The 22370-nt window shown below is 34.9% G+C and overlaps 3 protein-coding genes across 3 annotated transcripts; 1 reads left to right on the top strand and 2 right to left on the bottom strand.

Moving 5' to 3' along the window:
- Nucleotides 1-9623: 9623 nt before the first annotated feature.
- On the top strand, nt 9624-16672 carry LOC18009373 (putative 1-phosphatidylinositol-3-phosphate 5-kinase FAB1C). Its single transcript, XM_006390754.2, has 11 exons — nt 9624-10941; nt 11063-11824; nt 11907-12060; nt 12153-12497; nt 12598-13335; nt 13444-13775; nt 13865-13991; nt 14089-14253; nt 14349-15698; nt 15792-16058; nt 16160-16672. The coding sequence occupies exons 1-11, from the start codon at nt 10502-10504 to the stop codon at nt 16412-16414; spliced, it is 4935 nt and encodes a 1644-aa protein (XP_006390816.1). The 5' UTR covers nt 9624-10501; the 3' UTR covers nt 16415-16672.
- Nucleotides 16673-17188: 516 nt separating this feature from the next.
- On the bottom strand, nt 17189-18093 carry LOC18009006 (uncharacterized protein At1g66480). Its single transcript, XM_006390753.2, has 2 exons — nt 17732-18093; nt 17189-17649 (listed from the first exon to the last, which is right to left on the bottom strand). Exons 1-2 carry the CDS (start codon nt 17956-17958, stop codon nt 17286-17288), a joined length of 591 nt encoding a protein of 196 aa, XP_006390815.1. The 5' UTR covers nt 17959-18093; the 3' UTR covers nt 17189-17285.
- A 499-nt stretch (nt 18094-18592) lies between these two features.
- Nucleotides 18593-21398, bottom strand: LOC18009001 (U-box domain-containing protein 10). Its single transcript, XM_006390752.2, has 4 exons — nt 21039-21398; nt 20475-20591; nt 19995-20393; nt 18593-19905 (listed from the first exon to the last, which is right to left on the bottom strand). Exons 1-4 carry the CDS (start codon nt 21327-21329, stop codon nt 18817-18819), a joined length of 1896 nt encoding a protein of 631 aa, XP_006390814.1. The 5' UTR covers nt 21330-21398; the 3' UTR covers nt 18593-18816.
- Nucleotides 21399-22370: the final 972 nt, after the last annotated feature.

Raw genomic sequence — 22370 nt, 5'->3', positions numbered from 1 at the left:
TTGAATGGGTCTACAAGAAAGAGAGTGACTATTGGGCTTTAAATCTGATACCCAAGCTAAACCCAATATCAAATAGCAAGTACATAATAAGTTTGTTTATGTTTCAATTCCATTCGATTCATGCCATTACATCACTTCTGTAATTTGTTTCCTCGGGTTTAGAATAAAAACAAATAAAACAAACACGAGAATAGGTGAAAAAGTTAGTGAAACCATTAAATTTTACAGCTTTTAGGCACTCGATAGATCGAAGAATTAATGTACTGGTCTGTGACTTTCAGAGTTAAAAGTAGAGTTGAAATGTTGGGTCAAATTACCGACTCGTTGTAATGGACCGTCTGGTTTTCTTTTTTCTACTAACATAACAGCTTTAATTGACTCGAGAACTACTGTAAAAAAAAGGCTTGAGAATAAATATTGAGAGCATCTCCAAAAACAATTTTAAATCTTCAAATATGAGGTTTTATTCACTCCAAAAGCAACTTTAAAACCTCAAAATTTAAGGTTTGCAGTTTTTATTTATATTTTAGTCTTTACAATTATATATTTCATAACAATTACTTTATTTTTTATGTTTATCATTTTGATCCAAAGAATTCTGTTTATGTAAATTTATCTTATAATGTAATTTTTTATTTTATTATAAAGTTTATAATGTAATTTTAGTAAATGATACTTTTAATATATTTTTTTGTTATTTATAAAGTTATATGATTTTTATTAATAATAATTAAAAGTAAGAACTATAATGTAATATTTTAAATTTTGTGATAGAAGATTTGAGGTTTTGCTTTTGGAGACAAACACCATCAAACCTTAAATTTGAAGTTTGGCCAACCTCAAAGTTGAAGTCATTTTTGGAGATGTCTTGAGTGGGCCAGGGCTGGAATTATTATCCGGTATCCGCTATCCGATCCGGTATCCGATCTTATCCGATCCGTAAAAACCGGATATTCGTGTAGTTCGGATCCGGATCCGGATAGTGAAATTAAGTATTCGGTTATTTCGGATATGGATCCAGATAATAAAAAATTTTAAACTCGGATATCCGTTATTCGTTATCCGTTTATTAAGATTTTGAAAATTTTGAAATCTTTGGATATGCATTTAATTTTTTGTTTTAATTATGTTTGAAAATTGTTTTTGGTTTAACTCTTTTACACATGATTGAAATTTATATTGCATGATAATTTTCTATTTCAGATTGTGAGAGAAGACCATGAAAATAGATAACAAGATAAATTAACTTCTCTATTACTATTTTCTTTTTTGCTATGTAAAATTTTAAATTTTGTGTTATTTGAATGCTACTTGAATGCTTTTAAATTTTTGGTATTTGTAATTTTTGCTATAATGATACATTTTAATTATATATGTTATCTCATTATAATTTTAAAAATTTAAGTTTTTTTTTAAATCAACGAAACCGGATATCCGGTCGGATATCCGTAAATCTTCGGTTCAAACCGGATATTCGGTCTCCGGATATCCGGAGTTTTCGGATCCGGATTCGGATAATAAAATTGATTATCCGTCAAATCCGGAACCGGATCCAGATACTTTGAAAAATCCGGATATCCGGCTCCGTTCTAGCCTATAAAAAAGAAAATTGTATATATCAGTTGCTTAGAAAATTGTCCCATTTCATTTCATTTTCCGTTTATAATAAATGTTCTGTGTGTGAAACACGCATTTTTAGTATATTCAAAGAAATTTCTAACTACATACACTTTTCTAATAAATTAATCTAACAAAATTTTATAACATTTGGATTATATGGATTACAGGACTAGGCACTGGGCCTATCGCTACGTTCTGTTTTGGCAATCGATGTATTTCCCAACAAATGACTTTTTCCACTTTCCTCGTTTGGTCAATTCCAATCCCAATTCTGTTTTTTTTTGGTGTGTGTTTCTCATGTTTCTACAATTAAAATTTAAAAGTTTTTCTTTTGCTAATGACAAAAAAAAAGTTGTAAGCCCAGTTTCCGTTTTATTATTAAGAACCCAATTAACTAATTTCACCGTTCATTTTCGGTTTCATTATCCTTTGAGTTTTAACATATTTATAAAAAAATTCTTATAAATAGTTTAAATTTATAAAACCTCAATAAATTGAAAATATAGAGTTGCTATCAATTTCGAATAACTTTTGAACATACGCTTACATATATAAAACAGCATGTACTCTGGCAAAAATGAAAATAAAGCATGTACCGTGTTAAATTTTAGTGTGAATTTATTATTATCCCATTCTTTATATTCACGTCTGTTAAAATGCGTGACACGATCCAGTGCCACACCATTTGTTCCCATTCATATTGTTACAAAATAATTCATTTATTCAAATTGTATTATTTTTTGTTCTTTGTCAACATTCATTTTGCATCTATCGGAACGGACGAAGGTGGGAATTATATCAGAGCAATTTGGAATATTTTATGGTTAGAGACAGAGTTGCTATATATTAAAATGATACCATGTATGATGTAACATATCTATCCATATTACTTAGATTAAATTATAATAGACGTCAACATATTGACGACATTCCACGTAGAGCTAGTCGATTTGCCAAATCAACTTTTTATAGACAATTATCTGTATTTAAAGGAGGAGCTTGTAATTTATGACCGTTTTGTATAAAGATAATTTTTTATAGACAATTATTTTCTGTCTATAGATAAAAAAAATTCAATTGATACCTTTTTGTATATTTTTATTTGATGAATATTAATATATATATATATATTTCATAATTAGTGCACATGAAAAAAGAGAGAAGAATCTCCATTTAGCTGAAATAAAGAAGAAAGTGAAATGCACGGTGAGATACATGAATCATTGTTAAATGGACTAAAACAAGCACAGAAACCGTGGGTACTGACATTAAATAAGGACTGTTTAAAAAATCCGCGAGTTCATAATTATTAGGTAGAAAAAATTGATTTGTTTTTTTTGGTCATCTGATTATATATGATAAAAAACTGTTAATACAACATTTCAAGCAAAACGAATCAAAACATTTGATGGAAAGGATAACACATCCATTTTTTCGAACAACCTCTATAAACAATGGGGCTTTTATCAAAAAAATTGTTTTAAATAACTATAATTTTTTTATCGTTAAGACTTAAGACAAACAGATTTTTTTTTTTGTTTACCTTTTTATTTATTTCTGGGGATGATTTTGGGACTACGCAAGAATTATAGATTGGTTATGAATTGTGCCCACTCGGCCACTCATAAGTGCGATCAAATCTATTTCAAAATTAAATATTAGTGGTAATCAAAAGTTAATTAACCTTGGATGCCCAACGTGATTTTGGTGAACAAAAAAAAAGTATTACTAAATTTTAACCAACCGATCTCTCTCGTGCACAATGGCACTAGTGGAATGTAACACCACATGAGATCACGCCTCAATTTCTTTTATTTTTTTCTTCTAAATTCTAAACATGTTGCCGATAAATTATGTCAACAATAAGAAAAGGAATGATTCTTCTTAGGAAATGTCACAATGGCAGCCCATAAAAAGTGGCAATTTATCAAGGATGACATTTTTTTTTAATATGTGTAAGACATCCTTGATAAATTTGATCTTATCAATGTTATTTGCTTTTTACATAATGAATAACAGTGTCTAATAAAGATGTAAATCTCATTTTCAAATTGTGAATAGCAAATCGGCTTCTTGATTAGTCGTAGAATGTAAACATAAGTTTGCCCTTTCAGAATGTAACAAGAGTCACCACCCCTCTCTCATTGACATATTTTTGTAACATATGCATCACCTTATATATACATGTAAGCAATTTGGTTTATACAATGATGATGCACGGATTCTAAATAAATACTAAACAAAGAATTAACTAAACAATTAGAGATATTTTAGTCCGTAGAGAAACCGGAGATAATTGAATGAAGGAAGAGTTGGAGAGGCAACCCCAACGTAGGTCCCTTTGCACCCTGAATTTGACGCAGACATTATCATATACCACGAAAGATCCATCAATTTTAGAGGTCCATTTTAGACATTCATTTGGAAAGTACGGTCAAACCGAAAGTGTAAAATAATAATACTTATGTATACTTCAGTGTTACTACCATATATATCATTTAAATTAAAAAGTAACATAATTATATTTGAGTCATATATATTATATACACAATGATATATTGTTTCCTTTTGCAATTAAAATTTTATATCGTCTGAACGACTTAATTTTCGTAAAAATATATTTTACAGAAAACGTTATGAATAATGTTAGATTCAACAAGCACAAATAGCCGATGTAGATATTAAAGAGCAAACTTAAATTAAATCTATTTATAAAGATCAAGTTTCTAAGTAGTTGGATCAGTCGGCAGATTGCTTAAAGTATGACACTAAGAAACATCAACTATTTATTCTTGTGATCTAATTTAGCGAATTTTTGTGGTTTTAAATTCATTTTATAAGTTTGTTATTAGTTAAATAGTTAATAGCTGAATGATAATATGTTTATGTAGTATTTAGAATATGTGTCACCAGTTTATAAAAAATTATGTTATTTTTTCACGAATAAGACCATGAGATCTCAGCGATGATTAACCTAATAATCTAATATTGTCGACCGTATAAAGTTCAAGCCATAGTCATTCTTATAAAAAAGTATGACAAAGTTAAAAAAACGAAATTCAAAAAGGTCCCAAAACTAAAACGAGATGGGGGCTTCTCACCCACCTTTTAAAATAAGTTTTTGAAACTGTCTTATGATTTCTATAATTTTGTCAAAAGAGTATTGTTCTAGTGTGTTTAGCTATTATATCAAGTTTGTTGGTCAAAAATTAAAGTATATAATTTGTTATAGAATGGGTATTCATATTTTATAAATTTTGATATATTTTGGTTCAAGTTCTTTGTCAAATATTTTTGGTTCAAGTACTTTGTAAACAATTCATGTATTACAACTTTAATTCTTTTATATGTTATTATTAGAACCATTGTTTACAAAATGACATAAAAAGTGAAAAAGCCCGTGAAATGCAACATTTCAAGTTTGTTGCTTATATGTCATTAAATTTTGAGAAAATTGGAAATTTAAGACAAAAATTAGAAGAACTTGTCCCTCTAGTACTTTTTTAAAAAAAAATTGTCTCTTTACTACTTATGTCAATTATAATCTTCTTTTGCCCCTAAAAAATGAAATTTCTCATATTAATATAATTACGAATAGAAATTAAAAAAAAATCACAATACAATTACGAGACAAAAATTGGAACCATCGTCTTCCCCAAAATTGGAACCATCGTTTTCCCCAAAATTGGAACCATCGTTTTCTCCGCTCTCTCTCAATCGAGTTTCCAGCAGAGTCCTTCAATTATCATCAATCTTCTCATCCAATTGGTAACCTGTTCAATCTATTCACTCTATCTTTTGTTCAATCTCAATACTAGGATTTAAAATCCCAAATTGATTTTGGGTAACTTTGTATGCTTCATAGCACAGATTTCAAAAGTTGCTTTCAGTTCGCTTTTGTTTCTGAAATTTTGTCCCTTCGTTACTGCTTCAACCATCCAAAACCGACCTCCCTTGTTACTTACTTCTTCAGTATTGCAAATCAGGACATCATATCCAGAGACGACCTCATCTTGGCTTTCACGCAAATTGGTTTTTGAGACATGTTTCCGCTGATCAGTAAAAACTTTTTCTGACTTTCCTATCACAGTGTAATCGACGTCTTCAGCACTATGTGAATCATAGGGCTCGTCATTCAAATCAAATTTTACACTTTGATTCTGTACTTGCGATGTAAACGACACACAAAGACGTGTAGACACATTTTTTTTTGCATAATCAACGAAATTTTTCAGCTGCCGATCATTTGTGATAATCACCGGTGGAGAGCTTAAGTTGTCAACCAAATTGCTCGGTAGATAACTGAACTCGGCACTGTGGTCGACAATTCCAAAGTCCTCTAACACCATAGCTGTTAACTCAGCCAGAGTCGTACTAGATTCCAAAGTTACTAATCGACCTCTTTTTTCTTCATCGACTTCAAAAACCCAATTCTTATTGAGAATCGATCTCCATATACCACAGATAACATAGATATGCACCATAATTGAATAACCAGAACAGAAACACAGAAAACTGTAATTAGGGTGGAAATCTCGTGAAAATGCCGTCAAAGAGAAGAAGAAAAGAAAAAAATCTTCATAAATATGTTAAAAACGTGAAAAACAGAAAAGAAAAATAAAATATTTTCAAATATTTAATTTTTGTTGGATAACACCTGATCCTAGATTTTTTCAGATTTTATTAACCGTTTAGTAGAATACGGATTCTATATTCACTAGAACGAAGACAAATAAGTAGAAGTCTAATTCTAGAAAATATAGAATACATAACGATTTCTAGAATACATATTCTAGAATGTGCAGAATATATTACGAATTCTAGATAACGTATTCTACACGATGTTATAGAAAACAAAACAAATAGTAAAATATGTATTCTATACTCGGTAGATCTTATACCATATAGTAGAAATCAAATTCTATAAAACTCTAGAAATGTAGAAAACGTTTTCTAGAACATATTAATAAATATATTTTAAATATATGTATTTCCTTAAATGATGTTTTAGAATAATATTCTTTCCTTTTTTAGAATTTACGAAATTTAAATGTATTTATAATTATTTATTTTGAAATATAACAATATTTAATAAAATCATTTTTGTCCAAAATTGACAAAACTCAAAAAAATACTAAGGGGACAAAACTCTTTATTTTTTTTTGTCCTATATTTACAATTTTCTTTTAAATTTTTAACTCTCCACCTTTTTTTCTATAATATCTGAATATAATTATCTCATATAAATGCGTGTCATATTACAAGACGTTACTAGTATTTCTTTGAAACAGTAAATTATTTGCAAGATATAATACTTAATCATGAAAAGATATAACCTACGAAAACAATGATAAAGATGAACATTCGTGGATAGATTATGTTCTCAATCCGGCTATGGTGTTTTGAATTAATTTTCCAGATATTGGATTCAATAATCATCATTATTTAATCAAATTTCCACAGTAAAAACTTATATCATCTATACAGTACTTTTTCTTAATACTATAAAACAAGCTTACGTTTTTTTTCTATTTTATTGTGGTTAATGGATGTGATTGATCAAAACTACTAGTTGTCAATCAACAATTTTGCAAGCTATTTTCAAACTTACATATTTCATCATTAGGAAATTGAATAAGTAAAGGTTTTAGTTACAATAGTTAAATTTTTGTTTACAATGGATAGAAAACCTATATTATTTATTAGTCTTTTAAAATATCAGCTATCTCGAAAGAGACTATACAATAAGTGCTGCAATATATTATATAATGGGAGAGTTTTCTCTCCATTTAGGGTGTCCACATCAGCATAGCATAAGAAGAAAATTACAATGAATGACTCAATTAATTCATACACTTTAAAATAGTATCATTTTCATTTAAAAATAAAATAAAAACACTAATACTAAAGTTAATGACTTCATTAATTCACACATTGTTTATAATCATTATTTTTATCAAAAAGAAGCAGAGAAAAAGCTAGAAAAAATAATAAGAAAAAGTAGTTAAAGAAAAAGATGATGATGAAAATGAAACTCAAGACGACGAAAAAGAATAAGAAAAAAAAAGAAGATGAAAAAATCAAAATATAAAAAAAAACATGTAGATGAAGATGAAATAGAAGATGAAAAATACATACACGAGATAAGTAAATATAAGAAAAACAAAATTAGAAAAAAAGATGAAGAAAAACAAAAAAAAGAAAAGATATAGAAGTTGAAGAAGATGAAGATGAAGAAAAGAAGGATAAAGAAAGAGAGGAAGAAGAACTCAAGCTGATGAAGAGGAATTTAAGAAAATACGAAGGCAAAAATGTTAAAGATGAGAAAGGAGACCGAAAATGAAAAATAATATATTATCTTAATATGATGATGGAGAAAAAGTATAATAAAATCAAGAAAATAAGAAAAAAATATGATGAATTAGCTGTTGAAAAATAAAATATGATGAAAATCTATACCCACAAAATTTAATATTAACATATATTTAAAATATATATATATATATATATATTTATATTCATATTTAGTATATTTAGTACAAATAAATAAAATAAAAGAAATTTTAGTATAAAGATGCAGACAAAAAAATTAAAATAACAAATTATGAGAATGTGAGAAAATGAAGATAAAGAAAGAAAAATTTGTTGTTATATAGAAACACTATTAAAAATAACTAATAGAATGTAGGCATTGTTAACACAATGCAAACCATAAAAATTATTTATTAAACAAAGAAAAGAAACTATGACAAGAAAAAATGACAAAAAAAAACAAAGAAAAGAAATTTATCAAACAAATTCTTTTTAAGAAATAGCAGAACATACGTTTAAATCTGCGCGAAGCGCTGAGTCAATCCTAGTTAGAATAATAAGCTTAATTAGCCTAAGAAAGTAATAAAAGGATGAGTTAGGGATCAGCTTGACCCACCTAAAAGCTACACAAAACGGATGGTTTTACTTTACTCGTATGGCCTTTTGTCAACGACGCGTGTCTCACACGATCAAGACACTAGCGCGTGACAATGAAGATGTAAATCTCCAAAGAAATTCACTTTTTTCATTTTTTTTCCTTCATTTCTTATATTATATCATAAATTAAGAGATTAATTCTTACCTAAATACGTACTCCCTTTAAGAAAAAAAATTACACCTTCCCGTATAAACCCCCCACCACTAAAGGACAACTGTTTAAAGTTGTTAACTATTTAATCTAGACTCTTCTGCTATTAGTCTATTAGTTGAGCGTTAACACAGAATCTAGTCAAAGTTAGTATATATACAAACTATTCTGGCTACATTTTAACTCTTCCCAAACAAGCTTTTATAATAATTCGATTATCGCTATCTTCCCAAACAAGCTTTTATAATAATTCGATTATCGCTATCTTCTCATTATCCAATTATATGTGTGTATTTTTTGCTGAAAAGCGTACCCGTAATCATTTATTGTTATCAGAACGACTAATTACTTTTTTCTATTCAAGACCAGATTCACACGTTTAATGTGAATTCAAAATCTTAGGAATAATATGGGATCTTCTGTATTAAATATGATCATTAATAAGATCTAAATAGGTAATCAGCTGTTGGAAAAAGAGTAACAAAACAAAAATAAAGAGAAGAATTTTGACGTACAGGAGAATATTAAAACCCCAAAAAACAAAAAACGAAACGTGAATATTTAAGAAATTTATTAAGAGTTCACCAGAAAAGGGTTTATACAGTAAAAGTATATAAAAAAGTTTAACTAAAAAGAAAAAAAAAAAGAAAAGAAAACGCCGTTGCAAAAATGGTGACCAATTGAAAACGGAACCTTGAAGACGGAGTCTCTGTCTTGTCAAATAAAAGAAAAAAACGACTTTGAGGTCTTTGTCATGTTTTTCATTTTCAAATCCATTTAAAAAATAATTAAAAAACTATCAAACTCAGTTTAAATTTTAAAATCAAATAATCTCTTTATAAAAAATGTGTATAAACCCTAGTTGGAATTATAAAAAATTGGATAGCAAATAAAAAAAAAGGCAAGGGAACAGAGGAGAGAGAAAAGGTGTGAACAGTTAATGGCGGAGCAGTATAAGGAATCGCTTCTCTCTAGAAATCTACCATAGCTGGATGGATCATCTGTAATTCAAGAAAATAAAAATAGAAGAAAAATATACAGAAGAAGAAGAAGAAGAAGAAGCAAAGCAAGCAATATAAATTATGTGTTAGAAGAGAAGATTAAGAAAGAAAATTCTTTCAAAGTGGTTTTCGAGATGCGAGCTAAATCCGGTAGAAAAGGAACCTTCTCTGTACTTCTTCTCTTCCTCCTTTTGATTCTCATTTTGCCCAGTCTTTAATTTTTCCATTTTTTTCTTCACTTTCCCTTTTCTTCTTCTTCTTCTTCTTCAATTTCACTCTTTCTTTTTATTTTGTTCCTTTTATTTCTCCGGATTTTTAAAGCTGTGATCGAGGAGAAAGTCAAGAATCGTTCTCGGTCCTTTTTTTTTTCTTCTTCTTGATATTCTATCTAATAAAGTTTTCTTGGGTTGTTGGTATCGGATCTGTTTCTTGGTCTATGATTACTTAAAAAAGATTGGCTAGTAGTTGAAATTGGGGGGTTTTGATCTAGGGTTTGATATTTGGAATTGATGTAGGACTTCGTTTTTGCTTGAAAAAAAGAACAAAAAGGAAAGAAAGAAAGAATCTGTTTCTCATCCAAATCTACCCACCATTTTTGTTGTGGGGGATTTTTTTTTTTAATTTTCATACTTCTTACAAAAAAAAAAAAATCAAAGTCACAGATTTTATTTTGTTTTAGTTTCCACTAATAATCTGAGGGGAAATAGAGAGAGAGAGAGTGAGAGGGTTTTTTCTTGTAAGTAAGAATATTTGATTGTTTATGGGAATACCTGATGGTTCACTGCTAGATCTAATTGATAAGGTTAGGTCTTGGATAACTTCGGATTCAAGCGATTCTTCTTTGTATTTCTCTTCTTCTAAAGACTTCAAAACTATGCCAATCGTTTCCAAAATGTGCCATGACTGTGGAACCAAGCTCGACGGTGGTTTGTTCCATGGCTACTGCTGCCTTAGTTGTGGCCGTTTGTGGTGCAAGAGCTGTTACTCTGAATCTGATACAGAGGAGAGGCAAGAAGATTGCAAGAAGATGTGCAGAGAATGTGATGGTGAGGTTCGTGAGTTAAAGGGAAAGAGCTATGATAAGGTTCATCCTCGAGATAGCCCCGATCCGCCTTCCCTCGCACAAAGCGAGAATCTTGCATCGAGTCTTGAAATCCGTGATTGCAGGAATATCGCCTCTATCCGTTGCTATCCTAGCAGGTAGGTATCATTGCTTAATCTTGATTCTCTTTGAAAAAGTTTTGACCTTTATAGTCAATTATGAGTCATTGAACATGTTGGAGTAAGTGTGTCTCATGTTTGAGTTGTGTGTGTTCTGCAGGGGAGAGGAAGAAGAAGGTAGGAATTGTGGTAAACAGTTCTTAAGCCCTTCGAGTGAATACTATCAGGACAGTTCAGATATAGAGTCGGGTAGTGTTAGTGCTAGACATGAGCTTTTTAGTTGTAAATCTTCTGCTGGGTCAAGTCCGCACGACAGTCCATTAAGGAACAATTTTAGTCCTCTTGGGCGCTTTGTACAGCACGCGAAAGACCTGAGCCCTACTGTTGGTTCTTTTGATCATCATCAAGAACAACAACTCATGGCTGGTGATTTAACGAAGCCAGATCAGGAGGCTCAGAGTCACGAGGAGGAGGGTATGTTGCAACAACAGCCGTTGGATTTTGAGAACAACGGCCGCATCTGGTATCCTCCACCGCCTGAAGATGAGAATGATGATGCTGAGAGTAATTACTTTGCATATGATGACGAAGATGATGATATTGGGGACTCTGCTACCGAGTTTTCATTGAGTAGTAGCTTTTCTAGCCACGTTCCTACAAGAGAGAAACTGGGAGAAAACAGTAATGAACCTCTTCGAACAGTGGTGCATGACCATTTCCGAGCTCTTGTTGCAGAGTTATTACGTGGAGAGGAACTTAGTCCATGTGATGATGGCAGTGCCGGTGACTGGCTGGATATTGTCACTGCTCTTGCGTGGCAGGCTGCAAACTTTGTAAAGCCAGACACTCGTGCAGGCGGCAGTATGGATCCTGGGAATTATGTCAAAATAAAATGTGTAGCATCTGGAAATCAAAACGAGAGGTAGAATTACCTTTTTAAATTTCTTGTTTTCTTACTGTTGCCACTCTCTAATCATTACTAATTGAATAGCTTGTTTTTGCAGCATCCTCATCAGGGGAATAGTGTGTAGCAAGAACATAACTCACAAGCGGATGACGTCACAGTACAAAAACCCAAGGGTGCTGCTTTTAGCTGGGTCTCTTGAGTATCAGAGAGCTGCAGGCCAGTTAGCGTCCTTTAACACGTTGCTTCAACAGGTTTGGTCTTTTGCTATTCTTTAAGGATGGCTGCTTATAAGCTCTGATAAACAAGCTGAATGAAACTGTTTGAATTTTTTTGTGTCGGACAGGAAAATGATCATCTCAAGGCGATTATAGCTAAAATTGAGTCCCTTCGTCCTAATGTTCTCCTGGTAGAGAAAAGTGTATCTTCATATGCTCAGCAATACCTTCTAGAGAAGGAAATTTCGTTGGTGCTCAATGTGAAAAGGTCGTTGCTGGACCAAATAGCCCGTTGCACCGGTGCTGTTCTTTGTCCCTCAGTAGATAGTATTTCTACAGCTCGAGTGGGGCACTGTGAGCTATTCCGGACTGAGAAAGTGCTGGAGCTACATGAAGCTGGTAATCAGTCAAACAGAAAACCTTCTAGGACCTTGATGTACTTTGAAGGGTGTCCTAGGCGCCTAGGCTGCACGGTATGCTCATTTATTGATTTCAAAGCTATTTTCTTTTTCGTAAAGCTTGGATCTTTGTGGCTCCTCAATCTCTGACCAGACGTTTCTGAAACTTGTGTAGGTTGTGCTCAGGGGCAGTAGTCGCGAAGAGCTAAAGAAGGTTAAGCATGTTATTCAGTACGCAGTATTTGCAGCTTATCACTTGTCATTGGAAACTTCATTCCTTGCGGATGAAGGTGCTTCTCTGCCTAAAATTAGACTGAAGCAACCGGGGATGGTTCGGTCAGCATCAGAAAGGAGAATGATTGATGATGGCATTTCCCTAGTAACGTATTCTCCTACAGAAAAAGATGGTCAAGCTTTTAATGATACAGCTGCACTAGAAGATGAAAATACGGTGCCGATGCCAGAGCATGAGGTTTGTGAATCGTTGTCTGAGGATTTTGATCCGAGTCAGATATTCCCATCGTCTTCTGACATGATATCTTGTGAAGTTGACACTGAGCAATCTGATGCCCTGAATGGAAATTTATCCGATAATTTGGTGAATCAGTTAGATGAGTTGCATGAACCCACCGTGTGCTTAAGTAGAGAAATCCCTGAAACACCGAGAGGTGAAGAAGAGAACCAATTAGTGAACACCCATGATTTGCCACAACATGAAAGATTCGATGAAGATGATGGTTCTAGTGAATATTTCTCAGCAGCAGATTCTCATCAGAGCATACTGGTCTCGTTTTCAAGCCGTTGTGTTTTGAAAGAATCAGTATGTGAACGCTCGCGACTCTTGCGTATTAAGTTCTATGGATCCTTTGATAAGCCTCTCGGAAAATATCTGAAGGATGATCTTTTCGATCAGGTAGCTCTTTCATCTAAAAATGTGCTTCCACCTTTTTCGTCTTTCTTAAATGGCATGACCTAAGCAGTTTAAAAGTTACCACCTTTTCTGTTTCCCACTTGTATACAGACTTCCAGCTGTAGAACATGTAAGGAGCTTGTTGATGCGCATGTCCTCTGCTATTCTCATCAGAATGGAAATCTTACTATCAATGTTAGGCGTCTCTCTTCCATGAAGCTTCCTGGTGAACAAGATGGGAAGATATGGATGTGGCATCGCTGCTTACGATGTGCACATGTAGATGGAGTCCCACCTGCTACTCGTAGAGTAGTTATGTCTGATGCGGCATGGGGACTGTCCTTTGGAAAGTTTCTGGAACTTAGCTTTTCAAATCATGCGACTGCGAATCGTGTTGCATCCTGTGGCCATTCGCTTCAGAGAGACTGCCTTCGATTCTATGGGTAAAACACCTTTATAATCTCATTCTCTAGAGTTATCTCAATGCTGTTAAAGTACTAATAATGTTATGGCTTTTATTGTTTTTTTTTAGATTTGGGAACATGGTTGCTTTCTTTAGGTATTCTCCCATCAATATACTTACTGTCTTCCTGCCCCCGTCAATGCTTGAATTCAACAGCCATCCTCAACAAGATTGGATACGGACAGAAGCAGCCGAGGTGGATTTTAAGAAATAACTTTAAATCCCTTTTGCTTTCTGTTTTGGATATGCAAAGGCCAAAGCTCATATATACTTTCTGTTTGTGCATTCTACAGCTTATGAGTAAAATGCGGAGTATGTATGCGGAGATATCTGGTATGCTCAACCGCATGGAAGAGAAAAGCAGCTTACTTGAGGCTGACCAATCTGAAGCCTCTGATCTCCAGAGTCGCATAGTGGGATTAAAAGATCAACTCGTGAAGGAAAAAGATGAATACGATGTGAGCATCATCATTCCTGTTCCTTCTGTTTCTCTTTGTTAAAGATTGCTTGCATGTTGCATTGTATTTGATGGAATCTTCCTCATCGTGAACAGGATGCGCTGCAACCTATTTTTTTGGAGAATCTGCAAATTCAGGGGAGTTTGGATATTCTAGAGCTGAATCGACTGAGACGGGCACTCATGATTGGTTCTCATGCTTGGGACCATCAGCTTTACTTGTTAAACTCTCAGCTCAAAAAAGCATCTGTTTTAAAAACTGGTGGTGACAATGCTTCCCGGAATCCGGAGATGCAGGATCCTCCAAAGACTGACCGTAGACGGCAAGAAGGTCTAGAGGCTGGGGAAGGAAAAGCGTCCCAATCTGATGCAGAAGCTAATAATGATAACAAAGATCTTGAAAATATGCTCTCCCCAGGCTCTTCTCTGTCTGAGAGGATAGATTCTGCTTGGTTGGGCTCGTTTCATACTCTAGAGAAAGCCGAGACAATTGCCGAGACAGAAGGCTTTTCAGCTGCTAACTCTCCCCTCCGGAGGCTCGCCAGGCCAATCCGAGTCCAGTCGTTTGATTCAGCGATACGGTTTCAAGAACGGATCCAAAAAGGTTTGCCACCATCTTCTTTGTATCTCTCGACACTCAGATCTTTCCACGCTTCTGGCGAGTACAGGAATATGGTGAGGGACCCTGTTTCAAATGTGATGAGGACATACTCACAAATGTTGCCACTGGAAGTAAAGAAGTTGGATCTGATTGTTGGTTCAGCGCTTACATACATCTCCTCGGCATCTCAGATGGCTGATGGTGCTCGGATGCTAATTCCTCAACGTGGCCTTAACGATATCGTGATTCCTGTGTATGATGATGATCCCGCAAGTGTTGTATCGTATGCTCTCAATTCCAAGGAATATAAGGAGTGGGTTGTTAACAGAGGCATCCCGAGTAGTACTAGTGGCAGCAACTGGAATAACAGAGAATCCGAACCTTCCACCTTCTCGACTTGGCGTTCTCTTGGGGCGATGGATGTTGATTACATTCACCACGCCGTGTATGGATCTTCTCAAGACGATAAAAAGTCTCCTCATTTGACGATTTCTTTCAGCGACCGCTCTTCATCTTCTTCTTCCCCTGCTGCCACTGACGGTAAGGTGAAGTTCTCCGTGACGTGTTACTTTGCGACACAGTTTGATACTCTGAGAAAGACTTGCTGTCCGAGCGAAGTGGACTTCGTGAGATCCTTGAGCCGGTGTCAGAGATGGTGTGCACAGGGAGGGAAAAGCAATGTTTACTTCGCCAAGTCATTGGACGAGAGGTTCATCATTAAACAAGTTGTCAAAACCGAGCTGGATTCTTTTGAGGATTTTGCACCTGAATACTTCAAATATATGAAGGAGTCTCTTAGCTCCGGGAGTCCCACTTGTCTTGCTAAGATTCTTGGTATCTACCAGGTAAGTTACAAATAAAGAGAATGTAAACTGTCTTTGCTTTTAAATGGAATGCTTGAGCATGTGAATGATTGTTTTGAATGGTTTGGCTTGCAGGTCTCGATTAAACACTCTAAAGGAGGAAAAGAGACGAAAATGGATCTGATGGTGATGGAGAATCTCTTCTACAACAGAAGAATATCCAGAATCTACGATCTCAAGGGATCTGCAAGGTCACGGTACAATCCAAACAAATCCGGGACAGATAAAGTTTTGCTAGACATGAACCTGCTTGAGACACTGCGCACAGACCCGATATTCCTAGGAAGCAAGGCCAAGAGAAGCCTGGAAAGAGCTATATGGAACGACACAAACTTCTTAGCTGTAAGTGATAACAAATTACATTACACAAGCCACTTAGTACTTTGTGTTTTGATCAATCCGTTTTTTCTCATGATCCTCTTCTGGTTGGTTTTTACTTATAGTCTGTGGATGTAATGGACTATTCGTTGCTGGTTGGGTTCGATGAAGAGCGTAAGGAACTGGTTCTTGGGATCATCGACTTCATGAGACAGTACACATGGGACAAGCACCTTGAGACTTGGGTTAAAGCCTCAGGCATTTTGGGTGGACCCAAGAACGCAGCTCCAACCATAGTCTCACCAAAACAGTACAAGATAAGGTTTCGAAAGGCCATGACCACTTATTTTCTAACTGTTCCTGAGCCATGGACCTCTTGATTGAGTGAAAGAGAAAATTCCCATTTTTCATCATTCTTTTGTTTTACTGATATCAATTTGTTCTTCCACAATAAAAAAAAAATTGGGAAATTGGTTTAACAGACAGATATATACAGGTTTGGACATGACTGATTAATTTTATCTTTTTTTTTTCTGTGTTGTGTGTGTTGGTTTCTCTGAGTGCAGAATTGTATAATTGTAATTATCGGCTAAACTAAAGCCCCCAAATTGAACGAAAAATTACTAATGATTTGCCTTTTTCTCTTCTTCTTATATCTGCAGTTCGTCCTTATTATAAGATTTGTTGACACATGAAAAACATCAAAAGTATGTGTAACAAATATGAGAAAATTAGACCAAAAAAAAAACAAATATGAGAAGATGATAAGCTTCAAATTTAATCGTTGAAAACATTTTTTTTTTATCAAGATTTTTGACGAGGATCGATGAAGTATTGTCTGATATTTGCCTTTACATCAGAGTTGTGTGTTTCTTTACTTCTTCTTTTGTTGGGTCTCTTACCATATGGCTACATTTTTGATCCAAAAATTTCGTAATAGCTAATGACCCAAACCAAAAAAAAAAAGCTTATAGCTCCTAAACGTTGACTGGATCTTGTTAAAGTCAAAGACTTATATTTTAGTATACGAGAGGATTGTCGGCAAAAAGTTGTGACTTGAGTGCCTCTAAACCATAAAAGAGTAAATAATATAGACTAGAAGTTGGTTACACAAGTAGGGGAGCACATCCGTTTCCTAGTGGCAATTTCCATAATTAAAGAAGCAAGAAACGTGGCTTGAGAAACGGATCGGTGTTTTTTTTTTTTCTCTTTGATCTTCAATTAAAAAAAAAAAAACCTATGAAGAATAGATCACCTCATGTGATTTGACACCTCCTTCTTCTCCAATCCCAAAGCTTCTTCCTGTCCATTACGAAGCAAATGTTGTCTCTGATGAATCAAACCACTTGGAATGTTGAGGAGACAAAGTGCTGTGATCTTGTTCGAGAAATCAGAGCCACTCTCACTCTCTTTCCTCAGTTTCTCCACTTTCCACTTTGGTAACTTCAACTTCACGCTACTCAGCACTTCTCTCTCTTCATCGTCAACCTCCTCCTTCTTCATTACCGAGAGATCAGACGATGATCTACGAGACAGCTTCAGATTCTCTAGCCTCTCCTTAGCACTCATCTGGATCCCCGACCGAACCCTTCTTGGGCCTCTCTCTTTCCATGTTCTGTCATGTAGGTTTCGATAATTACTCGAATAAAAACAATACCTAATTAGTTAACCCAAGGGGAAATTGAAGAATATAATACCTGGGAAGCTCCACCAAGAAATAAAGCCTTTTGGATTCCAAGTTCTGGTGAGGATCTAAAGGCTTTGCTCTGATTCCGAAATGTTTCACAGATTCAGATTCGAAGAGAACGTGGCCAGGATAATCTTTGACCACCGTTCCAGCTTTCACCGGAGTTTTCAGCTTGAAACTCTCGCCATCGATCTTCATGATTTTCGCAGTTTTCTTGCTTCCCAAGGAATTACCCATTAGAGAAAAATGTTTTCTAGGGTTACTAAAAATGTGATCTTAAGTCGACAAAAGAGATTAAAAAAAATTTGTGGTTAGGTATCTATTAAGAGCTCAGTAGTTCAAGGTGGGTGTTGTGTTAGATCAGATGATTATAGATCTTGGATTTATGGTTGGTTGCTGATGATAGTAAACCATTTTTTTAGGTCAACAAAATGCCAAATCTTGAAATATATAAAAACAATGGGAAGACAAAGTTACGTCGCATTTCGCTATCAATCTTGAAAAGATAATCAAAAACAACCCAAAAAGTTATGTAATTATCGAAAGGGAATTCAAATAATCAATTGAAATCAAAAATGTGTACTGTTCTTCACTTAAGACCATAGTTTTGTGACCCATGTTTCGGGGAAAATGACATGCGTAAATCACTCCGATTAATCTGGAAATTTTCGTTAGTGAAACAATTCTTCCCAAAGGCACGTGAAGGATTGATTGACTTTTGACGAATTGGATTAACAATAGCTAATTTGCTTCTCTTTACAGAAACAGTAACTAATGCACGTGAACCAGCCCGTGAAGCTAAATCAAATCAAAAGACCTCTGATTAATCATATGAAATGTTGAATTAACAAGTTGTCTATTTCTTTTTTTGTCACTTAACAAGTTGTCCTTTTTTATTACAAAATTAACAAATAAATACAAGGTGAGTAAAAGAGTTCGATACTCATTACTCTATAACTTCCACCTTCTCAAATGGAATTAGCCTTCAAAAACAACTTAAACAGATCAAAGACACACAGCCAACGGAATTAAATTAATTTTTATTAAAACAGAGAGGCTTTAAGTTAATTCGAACCTCAATTTGTTAAGAGCTATCTAGAGTAATTTTTTAGATGATTTGCGAAGAAGCTCGAGCAAAGAATTAGCTTTCCGCTTAGCTCTCTCTGTGCCATCTCTTGATAGTTCCATCAACGGAACAACAGCTCCAAGTCTACCAATGGATATCAGTTTCTCAGTGTCTCTCTTGCAAAGAGAAAACAATATCGCCGCTGCGTTCTCACGGTTTTTCGGTTGATCCTTTTGGAGAAAATCTATCAATATTGGTATTGCGTTTGCCTTCAAAATCGCGGCTTTAGCATCTTCATTACCAGCTAGAACGGAGAGTATGGTCAAGGCTTCACCTACCATCCTGTGGCTCGACGAATCGGTCAGCATTTTCACCAATGGGTTTAGAATACCGGATCTAACCGCTCTGCCTTTGTTTCCCTCATAAATACACAGGTTAAACAAAGCCGTAGCTGCGTCTTTTTTCCCTATGGCGCTTCCGCTCTCAAGCAGATGCACCAAGGCCGGTATTGCACCTGATGCGCCTATTATGATCTTGTTCTCATCAGCTAACGAAAGGCTAAAGAGAGTAGCTGCAGCGTTTTCTTTAGCTACCATGGTTCCAGCTCTTAGGACATGTACTATAGATGTGACTGCTCCTGCAAGCATGATCAGTTCTTTGTTGGTTTCGTAAATGGAGAGGTTAAGAACGCAAGTGACAGCGTTTTCCTGCGTTTCAATGTCGTCTGATGTCAAAAGCTTGACCAAAACAGGGATGGCTCCTGCTTCTGCAATCAGAATTCGATTGTCCGTGCTTCTTTTTGACAGACACCGGATTTCAGAAAGTGCGGTCCTTCGGTCTTCAACTGATCGGGTAGAGAGCTTGCGAACCAATGCTCGAATCGCGGACATGTCTCCGGTTACATCACGCAAGGAGCCATCAGGGTTTTTGGTTTTACCGTTCATGTAACCACCTCCACTACCTGGCTGCTCAATGTTGTGCTTCATGCACCACTGTGAGATCAGGCTTCTGAGAACGTAGTTTGGAGTAAGAGTAAAATGTTGGAGTTTCTGCTGGGTCTTTGGGCATGTCAGATTTCCACAGTCTATCCATCTTTGTATGTATGACCTCTCGTATGTCTGTCAATGAAGAGGGAAGACTCATTGTCAAGACAATACATCATTATAAGTGCTATATAAAGATTTGATATTTTTAAAAAGAATCAGACCTGTCCTGTGGCAACAATAGCAGGATCCTTCATCAGTTCCAGAGATATTGGACAAAGGAAATCCTCTGGGATCGAGAGATTTTCCGAATTCTTTGAGTCATCGTTGCTCTTGGTAACTGCTTTCTCCAAGTTCTCATCATCAGCATCCTTTGATAAAAAGAAGGCCAAGGAAACGGAAGAGCTCTTCGGACGCGGTGGTTCAAGTTTCTTCTCATTTGATGAAGGAATGTTGGAATGCACTGTTTCTTGAATACTCTCCAACTTCTCAGTAACTTCACTCTTCGCGTTGCTAAAGGCATCTTTCTCCATTGGCTGAGATAGAGCAGTCGAGAACTTTTTTGAATTCAATGACCCGTATCTCTGCATTGCTCTTTTCAACTGCGACCTTGCTAGCTCCACCTGATTACAAGCAAGAACCTTAGAAACAGCTCCAAGGAACAGGAAAAACACATGGTCTGCATACTCAAGAATGAACTTTACCTGTTCGCGGACTTCGTCAGAGATGTCATACCGATCATATGGCAAATTGCTTAATGCTTTCTCCAGCTTCCACGTAACGCATTGGAATTGGAATGAGATTCTCTTGGCAGCCCCATCCTTCAATCAAGATACATCAAGTTAGAGACTTGTTCATGTGTTTTCAGAGATGCTCATGAATACACAAATGTCAAAAACTACAGCTTTCAATCCAAAAGACTAAAAACATATCACGTTACAACTTCTTCTTCAAAAGTACGTCCTGCCATGTGAAACCAATGAATGGATCTAAGAAAAACTGATTGATCTTTCTATGTTTTCGTCATCTGGAAGCAAAACACGTCGGTGAGTGAGAGAATATATTGACTAAATCCTCCGTGAAAAAACGTCATTTTCCGGCGTAATTCGTATAAGATGGGTCACAATTATACAGAGAAATTAATCTTAGACGATATACAAGTTTGAAGTCAAGCACTAAAAATCAAAATGTGAAACAGAGTCAATTCTTCATTTCGTTTTGTGATACTGAAGAAGAAGACAGTCGTTGAGAATGGCTAGAAAGCTTACAGAGGACTCTTGAGCTTGGAAACTAGTGGCTGAGGATAGAAGACGCTTCGCGGCTTGGAGGCCAACCACAAGATCAGACCACCAATCACATTCAGGTGAAATTAAAGAAGACGAAGCATCACATTCCGGCGCCGGAGAATCCCTAATCTCCTCAATCAAATGCGTCAAGAGACAAACTCGCCGCGCGAGATCGGCACAGTCCTTCTTAAACATTCCAGTATTCGCCGGCATCTCGAAGATTTCAGCGATAAGGCCGAGAAGAGAGTCGGGAGAGACGGCTACTCCAGCCATTACGCCGTCGCATACGGCCGCCGGAAACTAAAGATAAAAATTCAAAAAATAAAAAATAGAAAATAGGAGTGAGACTCTCCGCTCTGACTCAGACGCGCCTGTATCGCTTTTATGTATCCAACGAAGCCATGTGGCGAGGAAAAAGAATAAGTCGTTAATACGACATCGTTTTGGGAAGTGTTTTTTGCCAGTTGGTCTAATTCCAAATATGGTTTTATACTTTTCTTGGATTTTTCATTTTAGATATATTTAGTTTATACAATACAAATTAGATATTTGAGAGCAAGATTCGCGGTGAGAGTTGAGAAGTTGAAGAAAAAGAAGAGGACACAGTTGTCATTTTCAATTATTACAATTTTGTATTGCAACCAAACCTTATATAATGGATACAAACCTCAATTTTAAATTCAGGAAAAAAAACACTTTTATATTTGTATAAGGAAATGGTTTGTTGCGTGCTTGGTTGTAAAGATGACCTTATATAATTGTTGTAATTTTATATTCGTGGTGGAATACTCTTCTAAAGTTCTAATGGGTTGTAAGGAATAAAAGGAGAGAATCGGCCAAATATATATATATATATATATATATATATTATATAGTCTTAGATGGTAATAAAAAGGTCAAATTAGTTAGTTTTTCTTTATGAAGCTAGATAAAAAAAAAATCACTTCTTCTACCATGAATTTCTGTATATGCTAGATGCATTGTATTGACATGTCTTTCTTGGTATATGACCTGGCTTACACCAAATCAAAAGGTGAAAATACAAAATTTCTTTTCTTTTCCCCTTTTTCTTAAATAAATTTTTATGTGTACTTATTTGATCACTGATTTGTTACTTTTAGAAATCTTTTTTTAACACCTTTTTAGGAGAAATTCCATCTATTTTTAAAAGTAGAAGTGTGGTTTTTCCAGTGCCGCATTATTATACTTTTGAATTTTTTCTTCGCAGGATCCAAGACAAACTCATTTGAAAGACATGATAGACACACACTATATGACTACATTTCCTCACAAATATAATTACTTTAACCAGTA

The sequence above is a fragment of the Eutrema salsugineum genome, unplaced genomic scaffold (assembly GCF_000478725.1).
Source record: "Eutrema salsugineum unplaced genomic scaffold, Eutsalg1_0 scaffold_9, whole genome shotgun sequence".
Classification (NCBI taxonomy): domain Eukaryota; kingdom Viridiplantae; phylum Streptophyta; class Magnoliopsida; order Brassicales; family Brassicaceae; genus Eutrema; species Eutrema salsugineum.
The sequence above is the reverse complement of the archived record's forward strand: the minus strand, read 5'-3'. Positions and strand labels throughout refer to the sequence as shown.

Excerpts from the sequence above, each read along its gene's own strand:
- LOC18009373 (XM_006390754.2), top strand. The coding sequence starts at position 10,502 with ATGGGAATACCTGATGGTTCACTGCTAGATCTAATTGATAAGGTTAGG. Across the intron at positions 13,336-13,443 it reads AGGATGATCTTTTCGATCAG|ACTTCCAGCTGTAGAACATG; the intron begins GTAGCTCTTTCA and ends ACTTGTATACAG. Across the intron at positions 13,776-13,864 it reads GACTGCCTTCGATTCTATGG|ATTTGGGAACATGGTTGCTT; the intron begins GTAAAACACCTT and ends GTTTTTTTTTAG.
- LOC18009006 (XM_006390753.2), bottom strand. The coding sequence starts at position 17,958 with ATGGGTAATTCCTTGGGAAGCAAGAAAACTGCGAAAATCATGAAGATC. Across the intron at positions 17,650-17,731 it reads TTCTTGGTGGAGCTTCCCAG|AACATGGAAAGAGAGAGGCC; the intron begins GTATTATATTCT and ends CCTACATGACAG.
- LOC18009001 (XM_006390752.2), bottom strand. The coding sequence starts at position 21,329 with ATGGCTGGAGTAGCCGTCTCTCCCGACTCTCTTCTCGGCCTTATCGCT. Across the intron at positions 20,394-20,474 it reads CTGACGAAGTCCGCGAACAG|GTGGAGCTAGCAAGGTCGCA; the intron begins GTAAAGTTCATT and ends GCTTGTAATCAG. Across the intron at positions 19,906-19,994 it reads CTATTGTTGCCACAGGACAG|ACATACGAGAGGTCATACAT; the intron begins GTCTGATTCTTT and ends CTTCATTGACAG.